The sequence below is a fragment of the Diceros bicornis genome, chromosome 37, assembly GCF_020826845.1.
Source record: "Diceros bicornis minor isolate mBicDic1 chromosome 37, mDicBic1.mat.cur, whole genome shotgun sequence".
Classification (NCBI taxonomy): domain Eukaryota; kingdom Metazoa; phylum Chordata; class Mammalia; order Perissodactyla; family Rhinocerotidae; genus Diceros; species Diceros bicornis.
Window position 1 is genome coordinate 27,455,522 of NC_080776.1, and position 15,098 is coordinate 27,470,619.

At 64.4% G+C, this 15,098-nt stretch overlaps 1 protein-coding gene across 1 annotated transcript in view; it reads left to right on the top strand.

The window, feature by feature from the left end:
• GPC1 (glypican 1) overlaps window positions 1-14,873 on the top strand; it is a 31,671-nt gene extending 16,798 nt beyond the window's left edge. Inside the window, exons 2-9 of the mRNA XM_058533331.1 lie at window positions 5,853-6,011; window positions 9,200-9,591; window positions 10,399-10,564; window positions 11,272-11,402; window positions 11,489-11,608; window positions 11,706-11,839; window positions 12,213-12,388; window positions 12,766-14,873. Of these exons, the coding sequence (XP_058389314.1) occupies window positions 5,853-6,011; window positions 9,200-9,591; window positions 10,399-10,564; window positions 11,272-11,402; window positions 11,489-11,608; window positions 11,706-11,839; window positions 12,213-12,388; window positions 12,766-12,998 (1,511 nt within the window). The 3' untranslated portion in view covers window positions 12,999-14,873. The remainder of the gene's footprint in view (window positions 1-5,852; window positions 6,012-9,199; window positions 9,592-10,398; window positions 10,565-11,271; window positions 11,403-11,488; window positions 11,609-11,705; window positions 11,840-12,212; window positions 12,389-12,765) is intronic.
• The last annotated feature ends 225 nt before the right edge of the window (window positions 14,874-15,098 follow it).

Here is a 15,098-nt window from a genome sequence, read left to right on the forward strand (position 1 = left end):
CCTGCCGCACCCACTGCAGCAAGCCCCTTCCCCGCCAATCGCGTCTCCCTCCTCCCCTCCCCCTCGCCTGCCGCAGCCCCCTACGGCGAGGCCCCCTCCTCTCCGCCTCGCCCGCCCGCCTGCCTGCCTGCCGCAGCCCCCGCACCCCCGCCTCCGGCCCCCTCTTCTCCGCGCCCGCCGCGCCGTCTGCGCCAGCGCCGCTCCTCACTGCGCGAGCGCACGGCCGCAGTTCCAGACCCCGCGCGCCGGCTCCCGCGGTCCCCCGTCCCTGCCCACAGCGACTGGCGACCGGGGCGCCCGGCCTTTGTTCCGCCGCCTGCGACGCAGCCCCGGCCAGTCTCGCGCTTGTCGCCCTCGGGCAGCGGAAGCCCCTCGAGGGCCTGGGGGGCGGAACCCTCTCACCAAGCCAGAGGTGTCCGCAACCGGCGCCCCTCGATTTCGGGTCCCAGGGCGTGACGGAGGCTCTGCTGCGGCGGCAGAGGGGCTCCTTGGTGACGCTGTCATTTGGCTGAAAGGGTGGAGGGGGCTTGGGTGGTGGGTGAGATTGTGGGTGAGGGGCAGGGAAGCGTGTTGGGAGCGGAGGTGGGAGGGGTTATGGGTGTTGATGTGTTAGTAAGGGCAGACGAGATGGTCGTTGAAATGTCCTCTCCGAGGTGGGTCTGAAGCTGCCCTCCTGGGTGGACTCTAGGTGCTCAGGTGTGACCGTGTGACAGGGACTGGCCAGGGGCAAACGCTTCTGGGGGCGCGGGGTAAGAAAGGAAGGTCTGGAGCTCAGGCAATGGCGCCCAGGAAACCCACGGGCCATTTGTCCAGTGCCCCCCCCCCCAGCTGAGTGGTCGGCATGCCAGGAGGATCCTGTGGCTCACTGGAGCTGGATGGGGTCCCGGAGGGAGTGGGCATGGGGTAGTCATCCAGAAAAGGGTCTCTTGCTTGGGGACAGCCTTCTGCACCCCCCCTCCACCCAGTCAGCCAGCAAGACCCGCTGTGGGGTTCAGCATTGAGCAGAGGGGAGGCTGGGGAAGCAGCTGCCTTCCTGCTTTTCCAGACCTGGGCCTCCCCCTTGGTGTGTTTGGGGACCATGGTGCCTGGAACTGTCCGCATAGCCGTGTTCCAGCACGGTGAGGGAGGCCAGTGCCGGCTAATTGTCTACAGTGAATGAGAGGGAGTGTTCTAGGGGCGGCTGGGTCAGTTGGTGCAGAGTGTCTGGGATGTGGCTGTAAAGGCAGGTCGAGCAGGCAGTCTGCATACTCTGGTGTTTGAGCGCTGGAAGCTTCTGGAGAGATGGGCTTGGCATGGCGCCATCTTCCCTCTGCAGTCTCCTTGGGAGGGCTCTAGGGCCACCAGTCACAGGCGGCTGCCAAGCTGGGCCTGGACAAATGAGGTCTGTGTCCAGCATGAGAGATAGTGACTGCTGTTGGAATGGGGGTCTTGAGCTAACACGTGGGGGTGACAGTGCTGGAGGGGGTGGCTGCTGGGTGGGGATGCCATTAGGAGGCTGCTCATGCCCTAAGACAGGAGGGCTGGAGCTGCGGCTGTGTTAGCAGGTGGCAGGAGGGTGTGAGCCTCAAAGATGTTTGAGCTGTAGACTGACAGGGGCTTAGCGAGGAGAGGGGGGTCTGGGTGACCCCAGGAGATCTGATTCTGGAGTGGGGAAGATGGACAAGCATCGGCGGCCGGGCAAGAGAGGCACCTGCGCTGGGTTAGGGCGTGAGTGCCGCTATTTTAACCTGAGGAGCAGGGTCAGAGGGCATCCGGGAATTGAGGGGCTTGGGGTTTGGGGGTGGGGCCTGGAGGAGAGGCTCTGCAGGGACTGGAGTAGGGGAACAAACCTCCCCTCTTCCCCTGCCAGAAAACCTGGAATCATCAGGGGAGGAAGCTTCCAGAAGGCTGAGGGAAGGGAGAGTTCTGAAAGGAAATAGTCAGCTGTCCAACAAGCAGCAGAAGGAGCAAGGAATAAAAGAGGGACAGTCGCGGGCAGCTGGGGGAGCAGCCTCAGAGCAGATGGGAGGGGTCAGTGGGAAGAGGGGAAAGGCTGATGCCCCCCGGTGGGGTGGGCTTGTCAGCTGTAGGATGGATGGGGGGGAGCAGGAACACTTCCTCCCACCTGGCCTGAGTCCTCACCTTTCTCCAGGTGCTGAACTGAGAGAAGAGGTGGGGGTCTGGGGATGGAAAGGTTTGCAGTGACAAGAGGAGAATTCTGTCAGTCTGACTTGCACACTTCCAGGGTCGCGGAGCTCATCCTCTCTCCTGGCAGACGCTCCTCACCCCCAAAGCATTTGGCTCTGACCAGGAGGGGTGGCTTGCTTTTCGAGAAATGCAGGGGGTGCCCTGCAGAGCCCGCCACCAGCCGTCTGATGTCCAGGACCAACAGATGACCTGTGGGCCTAGGCCGAGCTGGGCCAGGGCTGAGCAGAAGGGAAGCTCAGAGTCTCTGTGCCTCGACCACCACGTCTGCCCTGCAGCGGGCTTCGGGGGGCCGCCTCAGCCCAGCCTGCCCGGAGCCTCAGGCCGGCGCCCAGGCTCTGGCTCCGTGTCTTCACTCCCGTGTGTGTCTGAGGAGGGAGGGAGGGACGGGGGCTGTGCTGGGGCTGCCGGAACAGCGCAGGTCACCGGGCCGGCTGGACGAGGTGGCTAGGCAGGGCTGGGGGGCTGCAAGGAGGCCGCTGGGGTGGGGGCCAGCTCACAACTGTGAGCGGTGGGTGGGTTGACAGCGCCAAGGAGCGCTACTCAGAGCCTGCCCATGGGGGGCTCCCTGTGTCTCTCAGTGTTTTGTCTTCTCTCTGTTGACAGCCTCTCTCTCCTGTCAGCATGAATGGCAGGTTCGGGATGGGGGTGGGGCCCACCAGGGGACAAGGAGGGTTCAGGAGGGAGGGCAGCCAGCCGGGGATGCTTACGCCCTTGCAGCCCGTGCCCACCTAAAGAGCTGTGTTTGCCCCACGGAGCCAGCGCCCTCCTGCCTGCCCCCCGCTGCCCCGTGACCCAGCAGGCCTGGCCTGGGTGCCCATCACAGCTGAGCCCAGGGTGTCACCTGGTAGCCCCAGGCTGGAACCTGCCTCCTCTCCCTCCCCCAGGGCACACCCCCTAGCTCACCCCCCAACCCCCACCTCCAGCACCACGACAAGCCTGGTGGTCCTGAGCAGCAGGAGAGGGTCCTCGCCAAGGCTGCTCTCCTAGCCCTGCAATTGGAGGGGGAGGTCCGCAGGGGTTGAGGCAGAACTCTGGCCAACATGAGATAGGGGGCTCAGCTGCCTCCTGGTTGGGTGCACACGGCCCCATTGCATAGCCCCACAGAGGCCTCCAGCCTCCAGGAGATGGGTCCAGTATCTGCCCTGCTCTGCAGGAGACACCCAGGGAGAGGACCTGCGGTCCTGCTCTGTATCCTGATGCCGCTGGTGAGGGTCCGGGGCCACACAGAGTCGGTAAAGGCAGCTGAGCACAAAGGATGGTCGCTGGGGATGTTCTCATGTCCCAGCCATCCCTGCCTGGAGGTGCCTGCCCTCTCCCAGAAGGAAAGGGGACAGGGATGGGGGGTGGCTCCTCTCTACCAGGCCCTGGGGAGCCAGGCTCCGTCTCTCCACTCCAGCTGGTGCCCAGGAGGCCCATGCCTGGCCTGACTCACCTCAGGAGTCCCTGACCCCTGACTTCTGCACCCCCACAGGCCTGGGGCTCTCCAAGGGTGGGCACACAAGTGGTCTTGTCACTCCCATCTATCTACGATGAGGTCAGCCCTGTCCCAATGTAGGGGGCCACAGCCCCCTTCACATAGGCATGCCAGCATCACTTCTAGGCCCAGGGAGCAGGGGGGGTGGTCCCCCAAACATGCAGCTCCTGCGGGGGGCAAGCCCTGGGTAGTAGGAGGGAGGTGTGAGAGCAGGGGGCAGCTGGGGCCCTAGCAAATGAGGCAGCTCAGGGCAGGTTTGTGTGGGAAGGGGGAGGGGGCTGTCCTTCCTGCCTCTGCCCTCCCCTTACCCACCACATCTGAGTAGGCTCTCCCAGGCCCCTCTTGACACCCTCCCTCCAGTCCACCCAGGTATGTAGCAGCTCCCTCCCACTGCCCCTGCGGCCCCGCCACCCTCTCCTCACTGTCAGGTTGAGGGGCACAGGGCTGCAGCGGGGCCTGCACTGTGACTTTGCCCCAGCCAGACGCTCTGTTCTCTCCACTTGTCTCAGCTGCCCCGGCGCATTGTGCATATGGGGTGCAGGAGATAAAGTCATTCAAACTTGGTCGGACCCGGCCACCCCAACAGGCTCTTCAGGGTTCATTCAGCCTCAGGATCATTAGTTAGTCTTATTTATCCCCCACCAAGGCTTCTACTGGAGGCTGCCTGACTCTCCAGGCCTCTGCCCACCAGGGCAGCTCATGCAGGCCTGCTGACTCCTCCATAGGTCACCTTGGAGCCCCCCGCCCTTCAAGACCCAGAAGGCTTGGTCCAGGCTCCTCCTCCCCCTACCCCACAACTGTTCTGGCCATACCAGGTGACCCCTCGACCCCAGCCCCACACAGCCCCCATCCAGGCCAGACCCCTGCCTCCAGTCCTACTCCGTGGCCAGCCCAGGCAGACACCAGGAGGGACCCTCCTTCTCCAGCTTAGAGGCAGGAAGAGCGGGCTGTGGGGAGTGTGCAGAGGGCTGTGAGGAGGGGTGGCTGAGGGGACAGGCCTAGCGGGTGTGGGGGCCTGAAATCAGGCAGCGTGAGCCCTTGGCCCCTCCCTGTGTGACTTGGACAAGAGACTCAATCTCTGGGAGCCTTGGTTTCCTGGTCTATGAAGTGGAATCACAGCGCCCACCCCAAAATGTGGTTGTTACAAAACTGGGAGCAGCACGTTTTCAAAGGAGCGGTTTTTCCTCTCCTGCTGGTGCATGAAGTAGCCTGGGCAACCCTCCCCGCGGCTCCGCAGTGTGCCCGCAGGGCTGTGTGTTCTTGGGCCTGTCCTTACCCAGGACAGAAACATCTTAGCTCAGGGCTGTAAGCAGAGCCGCCAGGGAGCCGACACCTGAGGCGGCAGCACGAGGGGCAATGGGGGCTTTGAGGGTGCAAAGGAGGGACTGACCCTGAAGGGGACACAGGTGTGTCCTGCTGGGCAGGGGCAGGGCTCGTGCTAGGTCCCCCAGCCAACTACTGCCCGGCCCCGGCCGACCCAGGTAGGCTGTGTGCCTTGTGGGGCTGCTGCCTCAACCAGCCCAGAGCTGTCCGTCTCCGGACACCCCTCGTTGGCAAAGCTACACCCCCCTGCTGTCTGTCCTCAGTGGGATCTTGTGCCCTAGGCCGGTGTCGGGAGAAGGAGGCTCCGCCCTGCCTCTCAGGAAGCCATTCCTCCTCCCCGTGCTCAGCCTGGGCCCAGGCGAGGGGCACCGGGCAGGCCTGGGAGCCTCCCCAGTGAGCCTTGTGTCTGGCAGCCCACCCCCACCCCACACACAGGACCCTGAGGCCTCTCTGTGCTGGGGTACAGCTGAGAGCTGAGCTGCTCAGGGACCCCTGGGACAGCCCTCCACGGTGGCAGCAGGGCAAGGCTGGGGGGCTAGGAGGAGCTGAGTGAAGAGGACATCCTTGCGCTGGGGCCCAGCCTTCTGCACCCCTGCTTTACACCCAGCCCCTACCGGGCTTCCCAGGGGTCCCAGAGATCAGGCCTGCAGAGGAAGCCTTGCTCCTGCGTCCTGTGCTGGGGGCCTCCTGGCCTGCCCTGCCCCCAACTCTTCTGCCTTCACCCAGGCACCCCCACCTAAGCTGTGCCCCCTCCCAGGTCTGCCATCCACGCCCACGCTGCCCAGGTGGCCCGCCGAGCCCAGTTCTCCTGGTCCCACAGCTGCCTCCCCGACCCCCTCCTCTCCCTCACGCCAGCCCCTCCCCACAGGTGAGCATCTGAGGATCTGCCCCCAGGGCTACACCTGCTGCACCAGCGAGATGGAGGAGAACCTGGCCAACCGCAGTCGCGCCGAGCTGGAGACCGCCCTTCTGGACAGCGGCCGTGCCCTGCAGGCCATGCTTGCCGCCCAGCTGCGGGGCTTCGACGGTGAGTGGGCTGCTGGAGCTCGGGGACCACGGGACGCGGCCACAGTGGGGAGCTGGGCACACGGGGCCCTCTACCGGTGAGATAGGGTCAGAGGGTAGGTGGGGTTAGCACTTTGGGGGTGGGGTCTGGGATTTGGGAGGTCACAATAGCAGAAGGCTGCCTGCGGGTAGGGGCCTGAGTTGGGGATCCATGAGCCCTGGAGTCGTCTGCAGGCCTCTGCACACACCTCTGTGTGGTGTGTACTGCCCGATACACATGCATGTTTGGGGAGAGAGGGGCTGTCCCTTCCGTCAGCCCCTCAGAGGGGACCCTCTGCCCTTGAGGTGGCTCCTTGTCATGCACGGAGTTCTGAGCACCTGCCAGGGACAGGCCTTGTACTGGCCACCAGGTGGCCTAGATCCAGGGAGCTCAGCATGAGGGCTGAGATCAGGAGCCGTGGACTGAGGGTGGGGCTACAGAGTGCATGGCCTGCCCTGGGTGGGGGCACGAGGAGTGTGGGGCCCCTGGTGTGGCCCTTGCATCTCCAGGGCAGCTGCTCTGTTTGAGTCATTTATCCCCAGCCCCTCGCCAGGTGGTCATATATGGACAGAGAGCAGTGGGCCCTAAACGAGGAATGGTGAGGTGACGTAATGACGCCAACAGTGGGCACCTCAAAGAGGACAGTGTGGGTGCTGGGGGATCCCCCATCAAGTGACCTCTGAGCTGAGATCGAAGCCCAAGGTCTCAGTGGTCTCGAGGGAGAAGGCGCCAGCCGGAGCTGGGGGGATGGGACAGTGAGCCTGAGCAGAGAGGAGAGGGAGAGCGGGCACCTGAGGCTGACAGGCAGCCCTGGCATGGCTTTGAGGCCGAGCTTGGAAACACCAGCAGTGGCCTCCACGGGAGGCCCATGGATCTCGGCCCCTGGACTCCGACCCACAGCAGCGGGCCTCGCAGGCTCCCAGGGTGGGGCGGCCCCTGCCCCAGGGGACAGGCGGCCAGGGAGCCCGAGGTCATTTCCACGTGGCTGCTGGGCCTGGCCAGCTTTAATTGGCCTCGGCTCGTTGGCGCCTACTCTGTCTCTGTTGGGTCAGCTGCACCATCTCTGCCTCCAGCGATGATACTTGGAGCAAGTCTTCCCTTGCTGTCTGGGGTGGGGTGGGGTGGGTGGGACGCGGGTGGCCCCTTTCAGTGCCACCCAACACCCAGCACTCCTGGGCCTGTCCGTGGGTGGGGACCCTGCATCCACTCCCCTGCGTCTTGGGGTCTCCCTGACGTCACTGAGACCTGCAGCCCTGGATCCCTGCTTGCTCCCTGTCAGCATCCTGCTGTTCCGTCTGCGTCCGTCAGTCCCTCTCCGGCATGCCATACAGAGCCTGCCCCGGCGTCTCTCTCCTGCTCCTTCCCGCCATTGTCCTCCCTGCTGTGATGGGGTCTGCGCCCCCCACACTCTGAGGCCCATCCCATGGTCTGTGCCCTGCGGCCCCTGCACTGCCCTCTAGAAGGCTCTGGCCTTCTGATGTTTATGCTCTCGTCTGGCATGTAAACACAGACACCCATTTGTGGTGAGAATCTGTGTTAAAAGCAAGCCTTCATCCCTTTCTAGGCCCCCCATGGAGTCTCCTCCACCTCCCCTTCTGTGTGCCACCCCCCATCCCCACCCCCACTCCCGTGCCTGCTTTTGGCCCCCTCGTGCCTCAGGAGTGGCCCTTGCCCGGGCCACCAGCAGCAGCCTTGGGCTGAAGTGCTCCTGGGAAGTGAGTCTGGTGGAGCCACAGATGGCTGTGTTCAAGGACACCAGGCCCCCAGGCTCTCTCACCACCCCCATCACACCCATCCCTGGCAGCCTTCAGGGGCAGCTGCCTGGGCCCTGGTTCAGAGCAGGACCCCCGTCAGGAGATGGGGCTGGGGGCTAGGCATGGATGTGTGGGCACCATGACCCCTCGTGTGCAGCTCAGCTAATGATTGAACTACAAACTGACCTTTTTGGGGGAGAGGCTAGGGTGGGGGGTTGCCAGGAGCCAGAGTCCCACAGTGGGAGCTGGGATGGGAGCTTGGACTGTGCACCCTTCCCACAGTCCCCCAGCCAGCCCTACAGCCCGAGGCCTTGGGTGGGTGGGAGTGGGAGCTGGTTCTAGGATCTCAGGCCTGATATCCACCAGGCCCCAGAGGAAAGCCCCCCTGGCCCTGTGTCCCTGGAACACTGAAGTTTGGGCCTGAAAATCCCTAGCTGCCCAGGGTCCCCGTGGTCTGTGTAGGAAGGGCAGCCCAGCCATGGCTCTTGGGGATGAGTCTGACTGGACGGTCTGTGTGGGACGGCCTGAAGTCTCACTGCCAAGGGGGTGGGTGCTGTTTGGAGCCCCATTCCAGACACACAGGGTGCAGGGCATTTCCCTAAAACCACAGAGGTTTGCTGCACATGCGCACTCCCTGACCCCCGAGAGGCCTCTGCACGCCCGTCCAGGGCTCTGGGCACATCCCAAGGGCAGCAGGAGGTCCTCCCGGGGCCCTCAGACAGGCCGGCTTCTGGAGAGCATGATGAGAGCCGAGGCTTCTGGAACCAGAGGGAGAGCATCCAAGAGAGAGACAGGCGGAGAGGGAGGGCCAGACATGGGGTGCAAAGCAGGAAGGGATGTAGGAGCCCAGGAGAGCCTCAGAGACGGATGGGTGGAAAATGGACAGACGCAGAGACCCGAGACACCTGCAGGGCAGAAGGGCCAGCTGAGCGACAGGGAGGGTGGGGGAGATGGGGGGAAGAAAGGAGAGCAGCTAGGGATGCCCTGGACCTCTTCTCCCTCAGTGGGTCCCACCCCCTGACAGGGAAGACCTTCCTGCCCCACCCAGCGGCCCCTCCTCTGGTGACCCCAGTGGGTCACTGAGACACTGTAACGTCTGTCCCCCGGCCAAGGCCCAACTCAGAAATGTCAACTGGAGGCCCAGTTGAAGGACGTGAGACTCAGGAGGGGACCCCCACCTGGGCCTCTGCACCCTGGGCCAGGAGGGAAAGTCTCAGGAGCCCTGTAGGGGCTCCCATCCAGCCTCTGCAGCCTGAGGTCGGGGCTCTGATGACCACACGAGAGTATTCTCTCAGAGCATCAGGTGTCCCTGGCAGAACCCCCTGAATCCTGGTCCAGAGGCCACAGCATGGGAGGGCGGGCAGGAGGGCAGGGGGCCCTCAGAAGAAGGCCTCACGCCCACCCCCCCATGCCCAGATCACTTCCAGCACCTGCTGAACGACTCAGAGCGGGCGCTGCAGGACACCTTCCCCGGCGCCTTCGGGGAGCTGTACACACAGAGCGCCAAGGCCTTCCGGGACCTGTATGCCGAGCTGCGCCTCTACTACCGTGGGGCCAACCTGCACCTGGAGGAGACGCTGGCCGAGTTCTGGGCCCGCCTGCTCGAGCGCCTCTTCCCGCAGCTGCACCCGCAGCTGCTGCTGCCCGACGACTACCTGGACTGCCTGGGCAAGCAGGCCGAGGCGCTGCGGCCCTTCGGGGAGGCCCCGCGTGAGCTGCGCATGCGGGCCACCCGCGCCTTCGTGGCGGCGCGCTCCTTTGTGCAGGGCCTGGGCGTGGCCAGCGACGTGGTCCGGAAGGTGGCCCAGGTGCGCACAGCTGCCCAGGGCTCTCAGGAGCCCATAGGCCCCCACACCCACCCCCTGCTTCACACCCCAGCCCCGGTCCCCTATGCCCCTGCGCCTCCTGACCCTGGGCCACTGCCCCGGGGCCTGTGGACAGCACCTCCACGGACATGAGCTCCACTCTGGGCAGTGACTGCTCTGGGCAGCCCACCCGCTGTCCAGTCCCACCCTCAGCCAGGCTGGGTCCCAGGCAGGATGGGAAGGGAGAAGGGCCTGGGGCTGGATGCCAAACCAGCTGCAGGGATCAGGTGGATGGGAGACAAGAGTGACACGTGGCTCGGAGGCTGGAGCAGGCTGGGGCCTGAGGCCTCGCAGGCCAGCAGGATGCCTGTGTCAGGCCCACTCAAGGACGGGTGTGGGAGGACATCAGTGTCAGACCCACACAGCCCTGGTTGTGGGCCACTTCTCCTCCAGCTGGGGCCCTTCAAAGGTTATGACCCCAGCCCTGAGCCTCAGTCCCTTGTCTGCACAGTTGGCGGGCACATCCACGCTCCCCTGGGAGGGTCAGTGGCAGCAGTGCTCCAGGGAACCACAGCACTGTGACCGTAGCAATTACTGGGATGAGCGCCCCCATGGCACGCAGGCCCACTTGGTCATCTGAGAAGAGACAGGCCCCCGAGTGGGGCCAGGGCCAGGCTGAGGTCCCACTGCAGTCGGGGCAGAACCAAGGACTGCTGGCTTCAGTCCAGAGCCCCCCACTCCAGGGCTCCTTGCGGGGGGCTGGGCACACCCAGCTGCGAGGTTGGGCTCAGGCTGCCTTGGCTTCCCCAGGTGCCCCTGGGCCCGGAGTGCTCACGGGCCGTCATGAAGCTGGTCTACTGCGCGCACTGCCTGGGGGTCCCCGGCGCCCGGCCCTGCCCGGACTACTGCCGCAACGTGCTCAAGGGCTGCCTGGCCAACCAGGCTGACCTGGATGCCGAGTGGAGGAACCTTCTGGGTGAGCCCTCACTGCCCCCACCCATCAGAGCAGCCCAGGACCTGCAGAAGCAGGGACAAAGCTGGGCCTGTCCTCTGGAGCACCTGGCTGGGGCCTGGGACGCAGGTTGCCCCAGGGTTGAGGGACAAGGATTCCTTCTGAATGTCCCTAATGGAATGTGACTTGGGCAGCTGCCTGGAAGGGAGCCCTGTGGGGTCACAGTTCATTGTCCTTCCCCACTGAGCAAGTGCCCCAGCATGTATACATGCTAACACATGTGACGCATGATAGGCCAACCTGCACACATGCCAACATGGGCCTATATGGCAACATATGTAAATACTAACACTTGCTGACACAGTGGGCCCACACCTACATGCCAAAACATGCGCTAGTGTGTACATGTGATGGCAGGATGCAAGCCAACATGCGTGAGCTAACATGCATGTGGTGGGCCAAACATCTCTGTGCCAACACGCATGGAAGCTTACCTGTGCTCAACATACATGCATGCCAACACGCACAAGCTCATACATACCGGCCTGAAGTGAGTCAACATACCTACATATCACTTCATACAAGCTAACGTGTACAGACACTGACATAGTGGACCAGCATGCATGCTTGTCGACATGTGTGAGCTTATGTATGTTGATGTGAGGGGGGCCGGCAGGCATACGTACAAAGTGCCCTCTGTGTGTGCTCACACGTGTGTGTATGTCTGCCAGACTCCATGGTACTCATCACCGACAAGTTCTGGGGACCGTCGGGCGCAGAGAGCATCATCGGCAGCGTGCACTTGTGGCTGGCAGAGGCCATCAACGCCCTCCAAGACAACAAGGACACACTTACGGCCAAGGTATGGGCAGGAGGGCACGGTGGCTATGGGAGGGGTGTCTCAGATAAGGCCTCACCCCCTCCGGGACCCCTGTGGTCTCTCCCCAGGTCATCCAGGGCTGCGGGAACCCCAAGGTGAACCCCCAGGGCCCTGGATCCGAGGAGAAGCGGCGCAGGGGCAAGCTGGCACTGCAGGAGAAGCTGCCCACAGGCACCCTGGAGAAGCTGGTGAGTGGCCCATCAGCCATCCAGGCCCTGGGTGGGCAGTGGGGAGGGGAGGGCAGGCTGGGCTGGGGCACCCTGTGGTCTGACTGCTGCCCCACAGGTCTCTGAGGCCAAGACCCAGCTACGTGATGCCCAGGACTTCTGGATCAGCCTGCCAGGGACGCTGTGCACCGAGAAGATGGCCATGAGCACTGCCAGTGATGACCGCTGCTGGAATGGGATGGCCAAGGGCCGGTAGGTGCCACCTGGCTGACCACAGGCTGTCCCTCCTGCACGGTCTCAACTGGGCCCCTTGTCTGGCCCGTGGCACTGGGCACTGTGTGCACAGGACCACGCCTGATAGGGGACACACAACAGGACACAGAAAGCTGGGACGAGGGCCAAATCCTTACCCTGTGCCAGCTCCCCGCAGCATGCACCATGCTCAGTGTGTCCACACTCAGCTACTGTGGGGCCTGCATGGGCTTCTGTCGGTCCCTAATGGCCACTGGGGGTCTCAGGCTTGCCACCGTCCGGACAGGAGGAGGGGAGTAGGAGGGTATGCTAGGGTGGTGCCCCTTTGCAGCGACCAGGGCAGTGACCCAGCACCTGCCTTCCTGGCCCCCAGGTACCTCCCTGAGGTGATGGGTGATGGCCTGGCCAACCAGATCAACAACCCCGAGGTGGAGGTGGACATCACCAAGCCTGACATGACCATCCGCCAGCAGATCATGCAGCTGAAGATCATGACCAACCGGCTGCGCAGCGCCTACAACGGTGACGACGTGGACTTCCAGGATGCCAGTGAGGGCCGGGCTTCCTGGGGCTGGGGGGTGGGGCCCTGGAGGCTGAGAGCCATGGGGTTGGCGCAGAGCCCTGCCCTGCTAAGGCAGGGTACGGGGTGGGGACCCTCCCAGCCCCTGGGCCCCACAGTGGCTTCAAGGGCGCTGCTGCTGCCGGAGGTGGACACCCAGCTCCCTCTTCCATGTCCCCAAGCACAGCTGAGACCTGGCCAGGATGTTCCTCCAGCCTTGGCAGACCCAGGGAGTGCCAGCCACCCCGGGGTCAAGGTGCTGCGGTCAGGAAGGAGCTGGCATCACTTGGCATGGGGGGCCCACACAGGGGGACGCTGCACTTGGGGTCCCCAGGATGGGTGGGCTGGAGCCTCCTCTCCTCCCCAGGTGACGATGGCAGTGGCTCAGGCAGTGGCGGTGGCTGCCCAGATGACGTCTGCAGCCGGAGGGTCAACAAGAAGAGTTCCAGCTCACGGACGACACTGACCCATGCCCTCCCCGGGCTGTCCGAGCGGGAGGGCCAGAAGTCCTCAGCCACCAGCTGCCCCCAGCCTCACACGTCCCTCCTGCTCCTCCTCCTCACCCTGGTCCTCTCAGCGGCCAGGCCCCGGTGGCGGTAACTGCCCCCGTCCCAGCGGAGGCCAAGGACTGACTTTGCCAAAACGCAAAACAGATGATATTTAATTCCCTTCGTCCTGGAGGCCCTGAGGCAGGACAGGGAGGGACAGCAAGGGACCGCGGCTCTGTGACTACGCTGGGGGCGGGGCGGGTGGCACTGGCCCCCCAGACCTGGCTTTGCTGGCCACCCTGGCTTTTAATTTTGTATGAGGCCCTCAGGTCAGCCAGGAACGATGTCCCCAAAAGCCATGTATTTCAGGGACCTCGGGGATGCCGGTGGCCGCCTCCTGCCCACCTGCCTGCCTCTCTCCGCCCAGCTCCCTGCACTGTCACAGCAGCGGTGCCCAGGCCTGCGAGGAGGGGACCCCAGGCAGGGTCTGCTGGAGAGTGCAAGCGAGCTGTGCCTTCCTCTTCTGCCTCCTCCAGCTGAGAACTCAGGGCTCCAGCTGTCAGAGAGCGAGGCCCACCCCTCAGCTCCCCGAGAATCCCTGCAAGGGCTCAGGTTTCTGCTGTCCAGGGTCTAGCAGGGCCTCCGAGATTATGCATGAACACTTCAGACTCAGCCAGGCCCCCTGGGCTGCCGTGGCCCCCCTAGAGCCCCCAGCGTCAGAGTGAGAGCCTGTCTGGCGAGGATGGCCCTGACAAGGCACCGTCCGGTCTTCATCCTTGCCAGAGACCAGCCTCAGGGGTCCATGGACGTGTGAGTGAGCCGCAGCTGGCACAGCCACGCCACTTCTGGGCTCTGGCCATCCCAGGAGGGCAGGCCTGGAGCCTCAGCAGATGTGAGCATCCCCTTCACACAGGGGGCTCACAGCAGGCCTTGTGGGGTCCACGGCCTACACAAGGACCTCTGGCTATGCAGAGGAGCAGCCTGGCCACTGTCCATCCCCCGCCTCCCAGCCACATCCAGACCCAGGGCCAGGTCCCAGCTCAGGGTGACACAGGCCAGGGCTGGAGGCGACCCATGGCCTTCACCTGCCCACAGGGATGCTAGCTGGCTGATGAGACTTCAGCTCAGGGCCAGCGCGACCTGGGACTGCAGGCCAGAGGGACGCCTGGGTCCCTTCCCTGACCCCACCAGCTGCAGGGGGGCTGGGGGAGCTTCGACAGTTAAGGGCTTTTCCAGACGAGCATACATTTACAAGTGCTTCCCCTCCTGGTTCACCAAAAGCTGCTGTCTCCGCTCCTCCCAAATAGCTTTCCAAGGACCCGGGTGACCCTCCCAGGTCCCCGCATCTGGGTGCCCCGCTGCTCACTCAGGCTGGTGAGGCCCCTCCCCCAGGCCTGGGGCCTCCCTCTCTCCTGGGCACCAGCCACTGCAGGCCCTGGGGAGGGGGCTGGCACCCTGCCAGAGGGGCTCAGGCAAGGGGAGGGCAGCCCTCGAGGGTCTGGGCAATGCTGAGCCACCGAGGCCAGAGCCAGCAGTCCTCAACAGCACTGGGGCCCTGAGAAGGCTGCTTAGCGCTGCTTTGCTTCTCGCCAGGTTGGGGAGTCCTCTGGTTGCTGGCCAGGGCCCCTGGCACAGTCCTTGGACGTGTTGAGTCCAGGGTCTCCAGTCTGCGCTCCACCAGGCAGCCCAGTCCCGCAGGTACACCCACCCCATGATAACCTGCTAGCGCCGTGGCGGGGGCCAGCTGGACTCTCAGGGGCTCTGGGGCAGTGACTGCCCGTGTGCCAGGACTGCGGCACTTTGCTACATACAGACGGCCCCAAAGGGGCCTGCGCTCTGGCCAGCCCTACACACATCCCTGGAAGGGGCGGCCCTGCCACCGTCACTGGCCCGGCAGCGGCCAGGCCTGCTGCATCCTTCTGCCGCATGGTGTCAGCAGGCGACGTGTGTTCTTTGAGTCCTTGTATGAATAAAAGGCTAGAGACCTCGTGTGGCTGCTGTGATGCCGCCTTGCACAGCCTGGCGGTGGGCGTGTTCCCATGGGCTGTGCACAGCAGCATGTGACTTCGGGCCCGGCAGGAGGTTGGGAGGCACGTGGACACTGATTTCACCCGGCGGCGTGGCCCCAAGGCTGCAGAGGGCAGGGTCGGTCTGCATCTCCCCATATCACCCCGGGCGGTCTCACTGGTACCAGGGAGAACGAAGAGGCCCA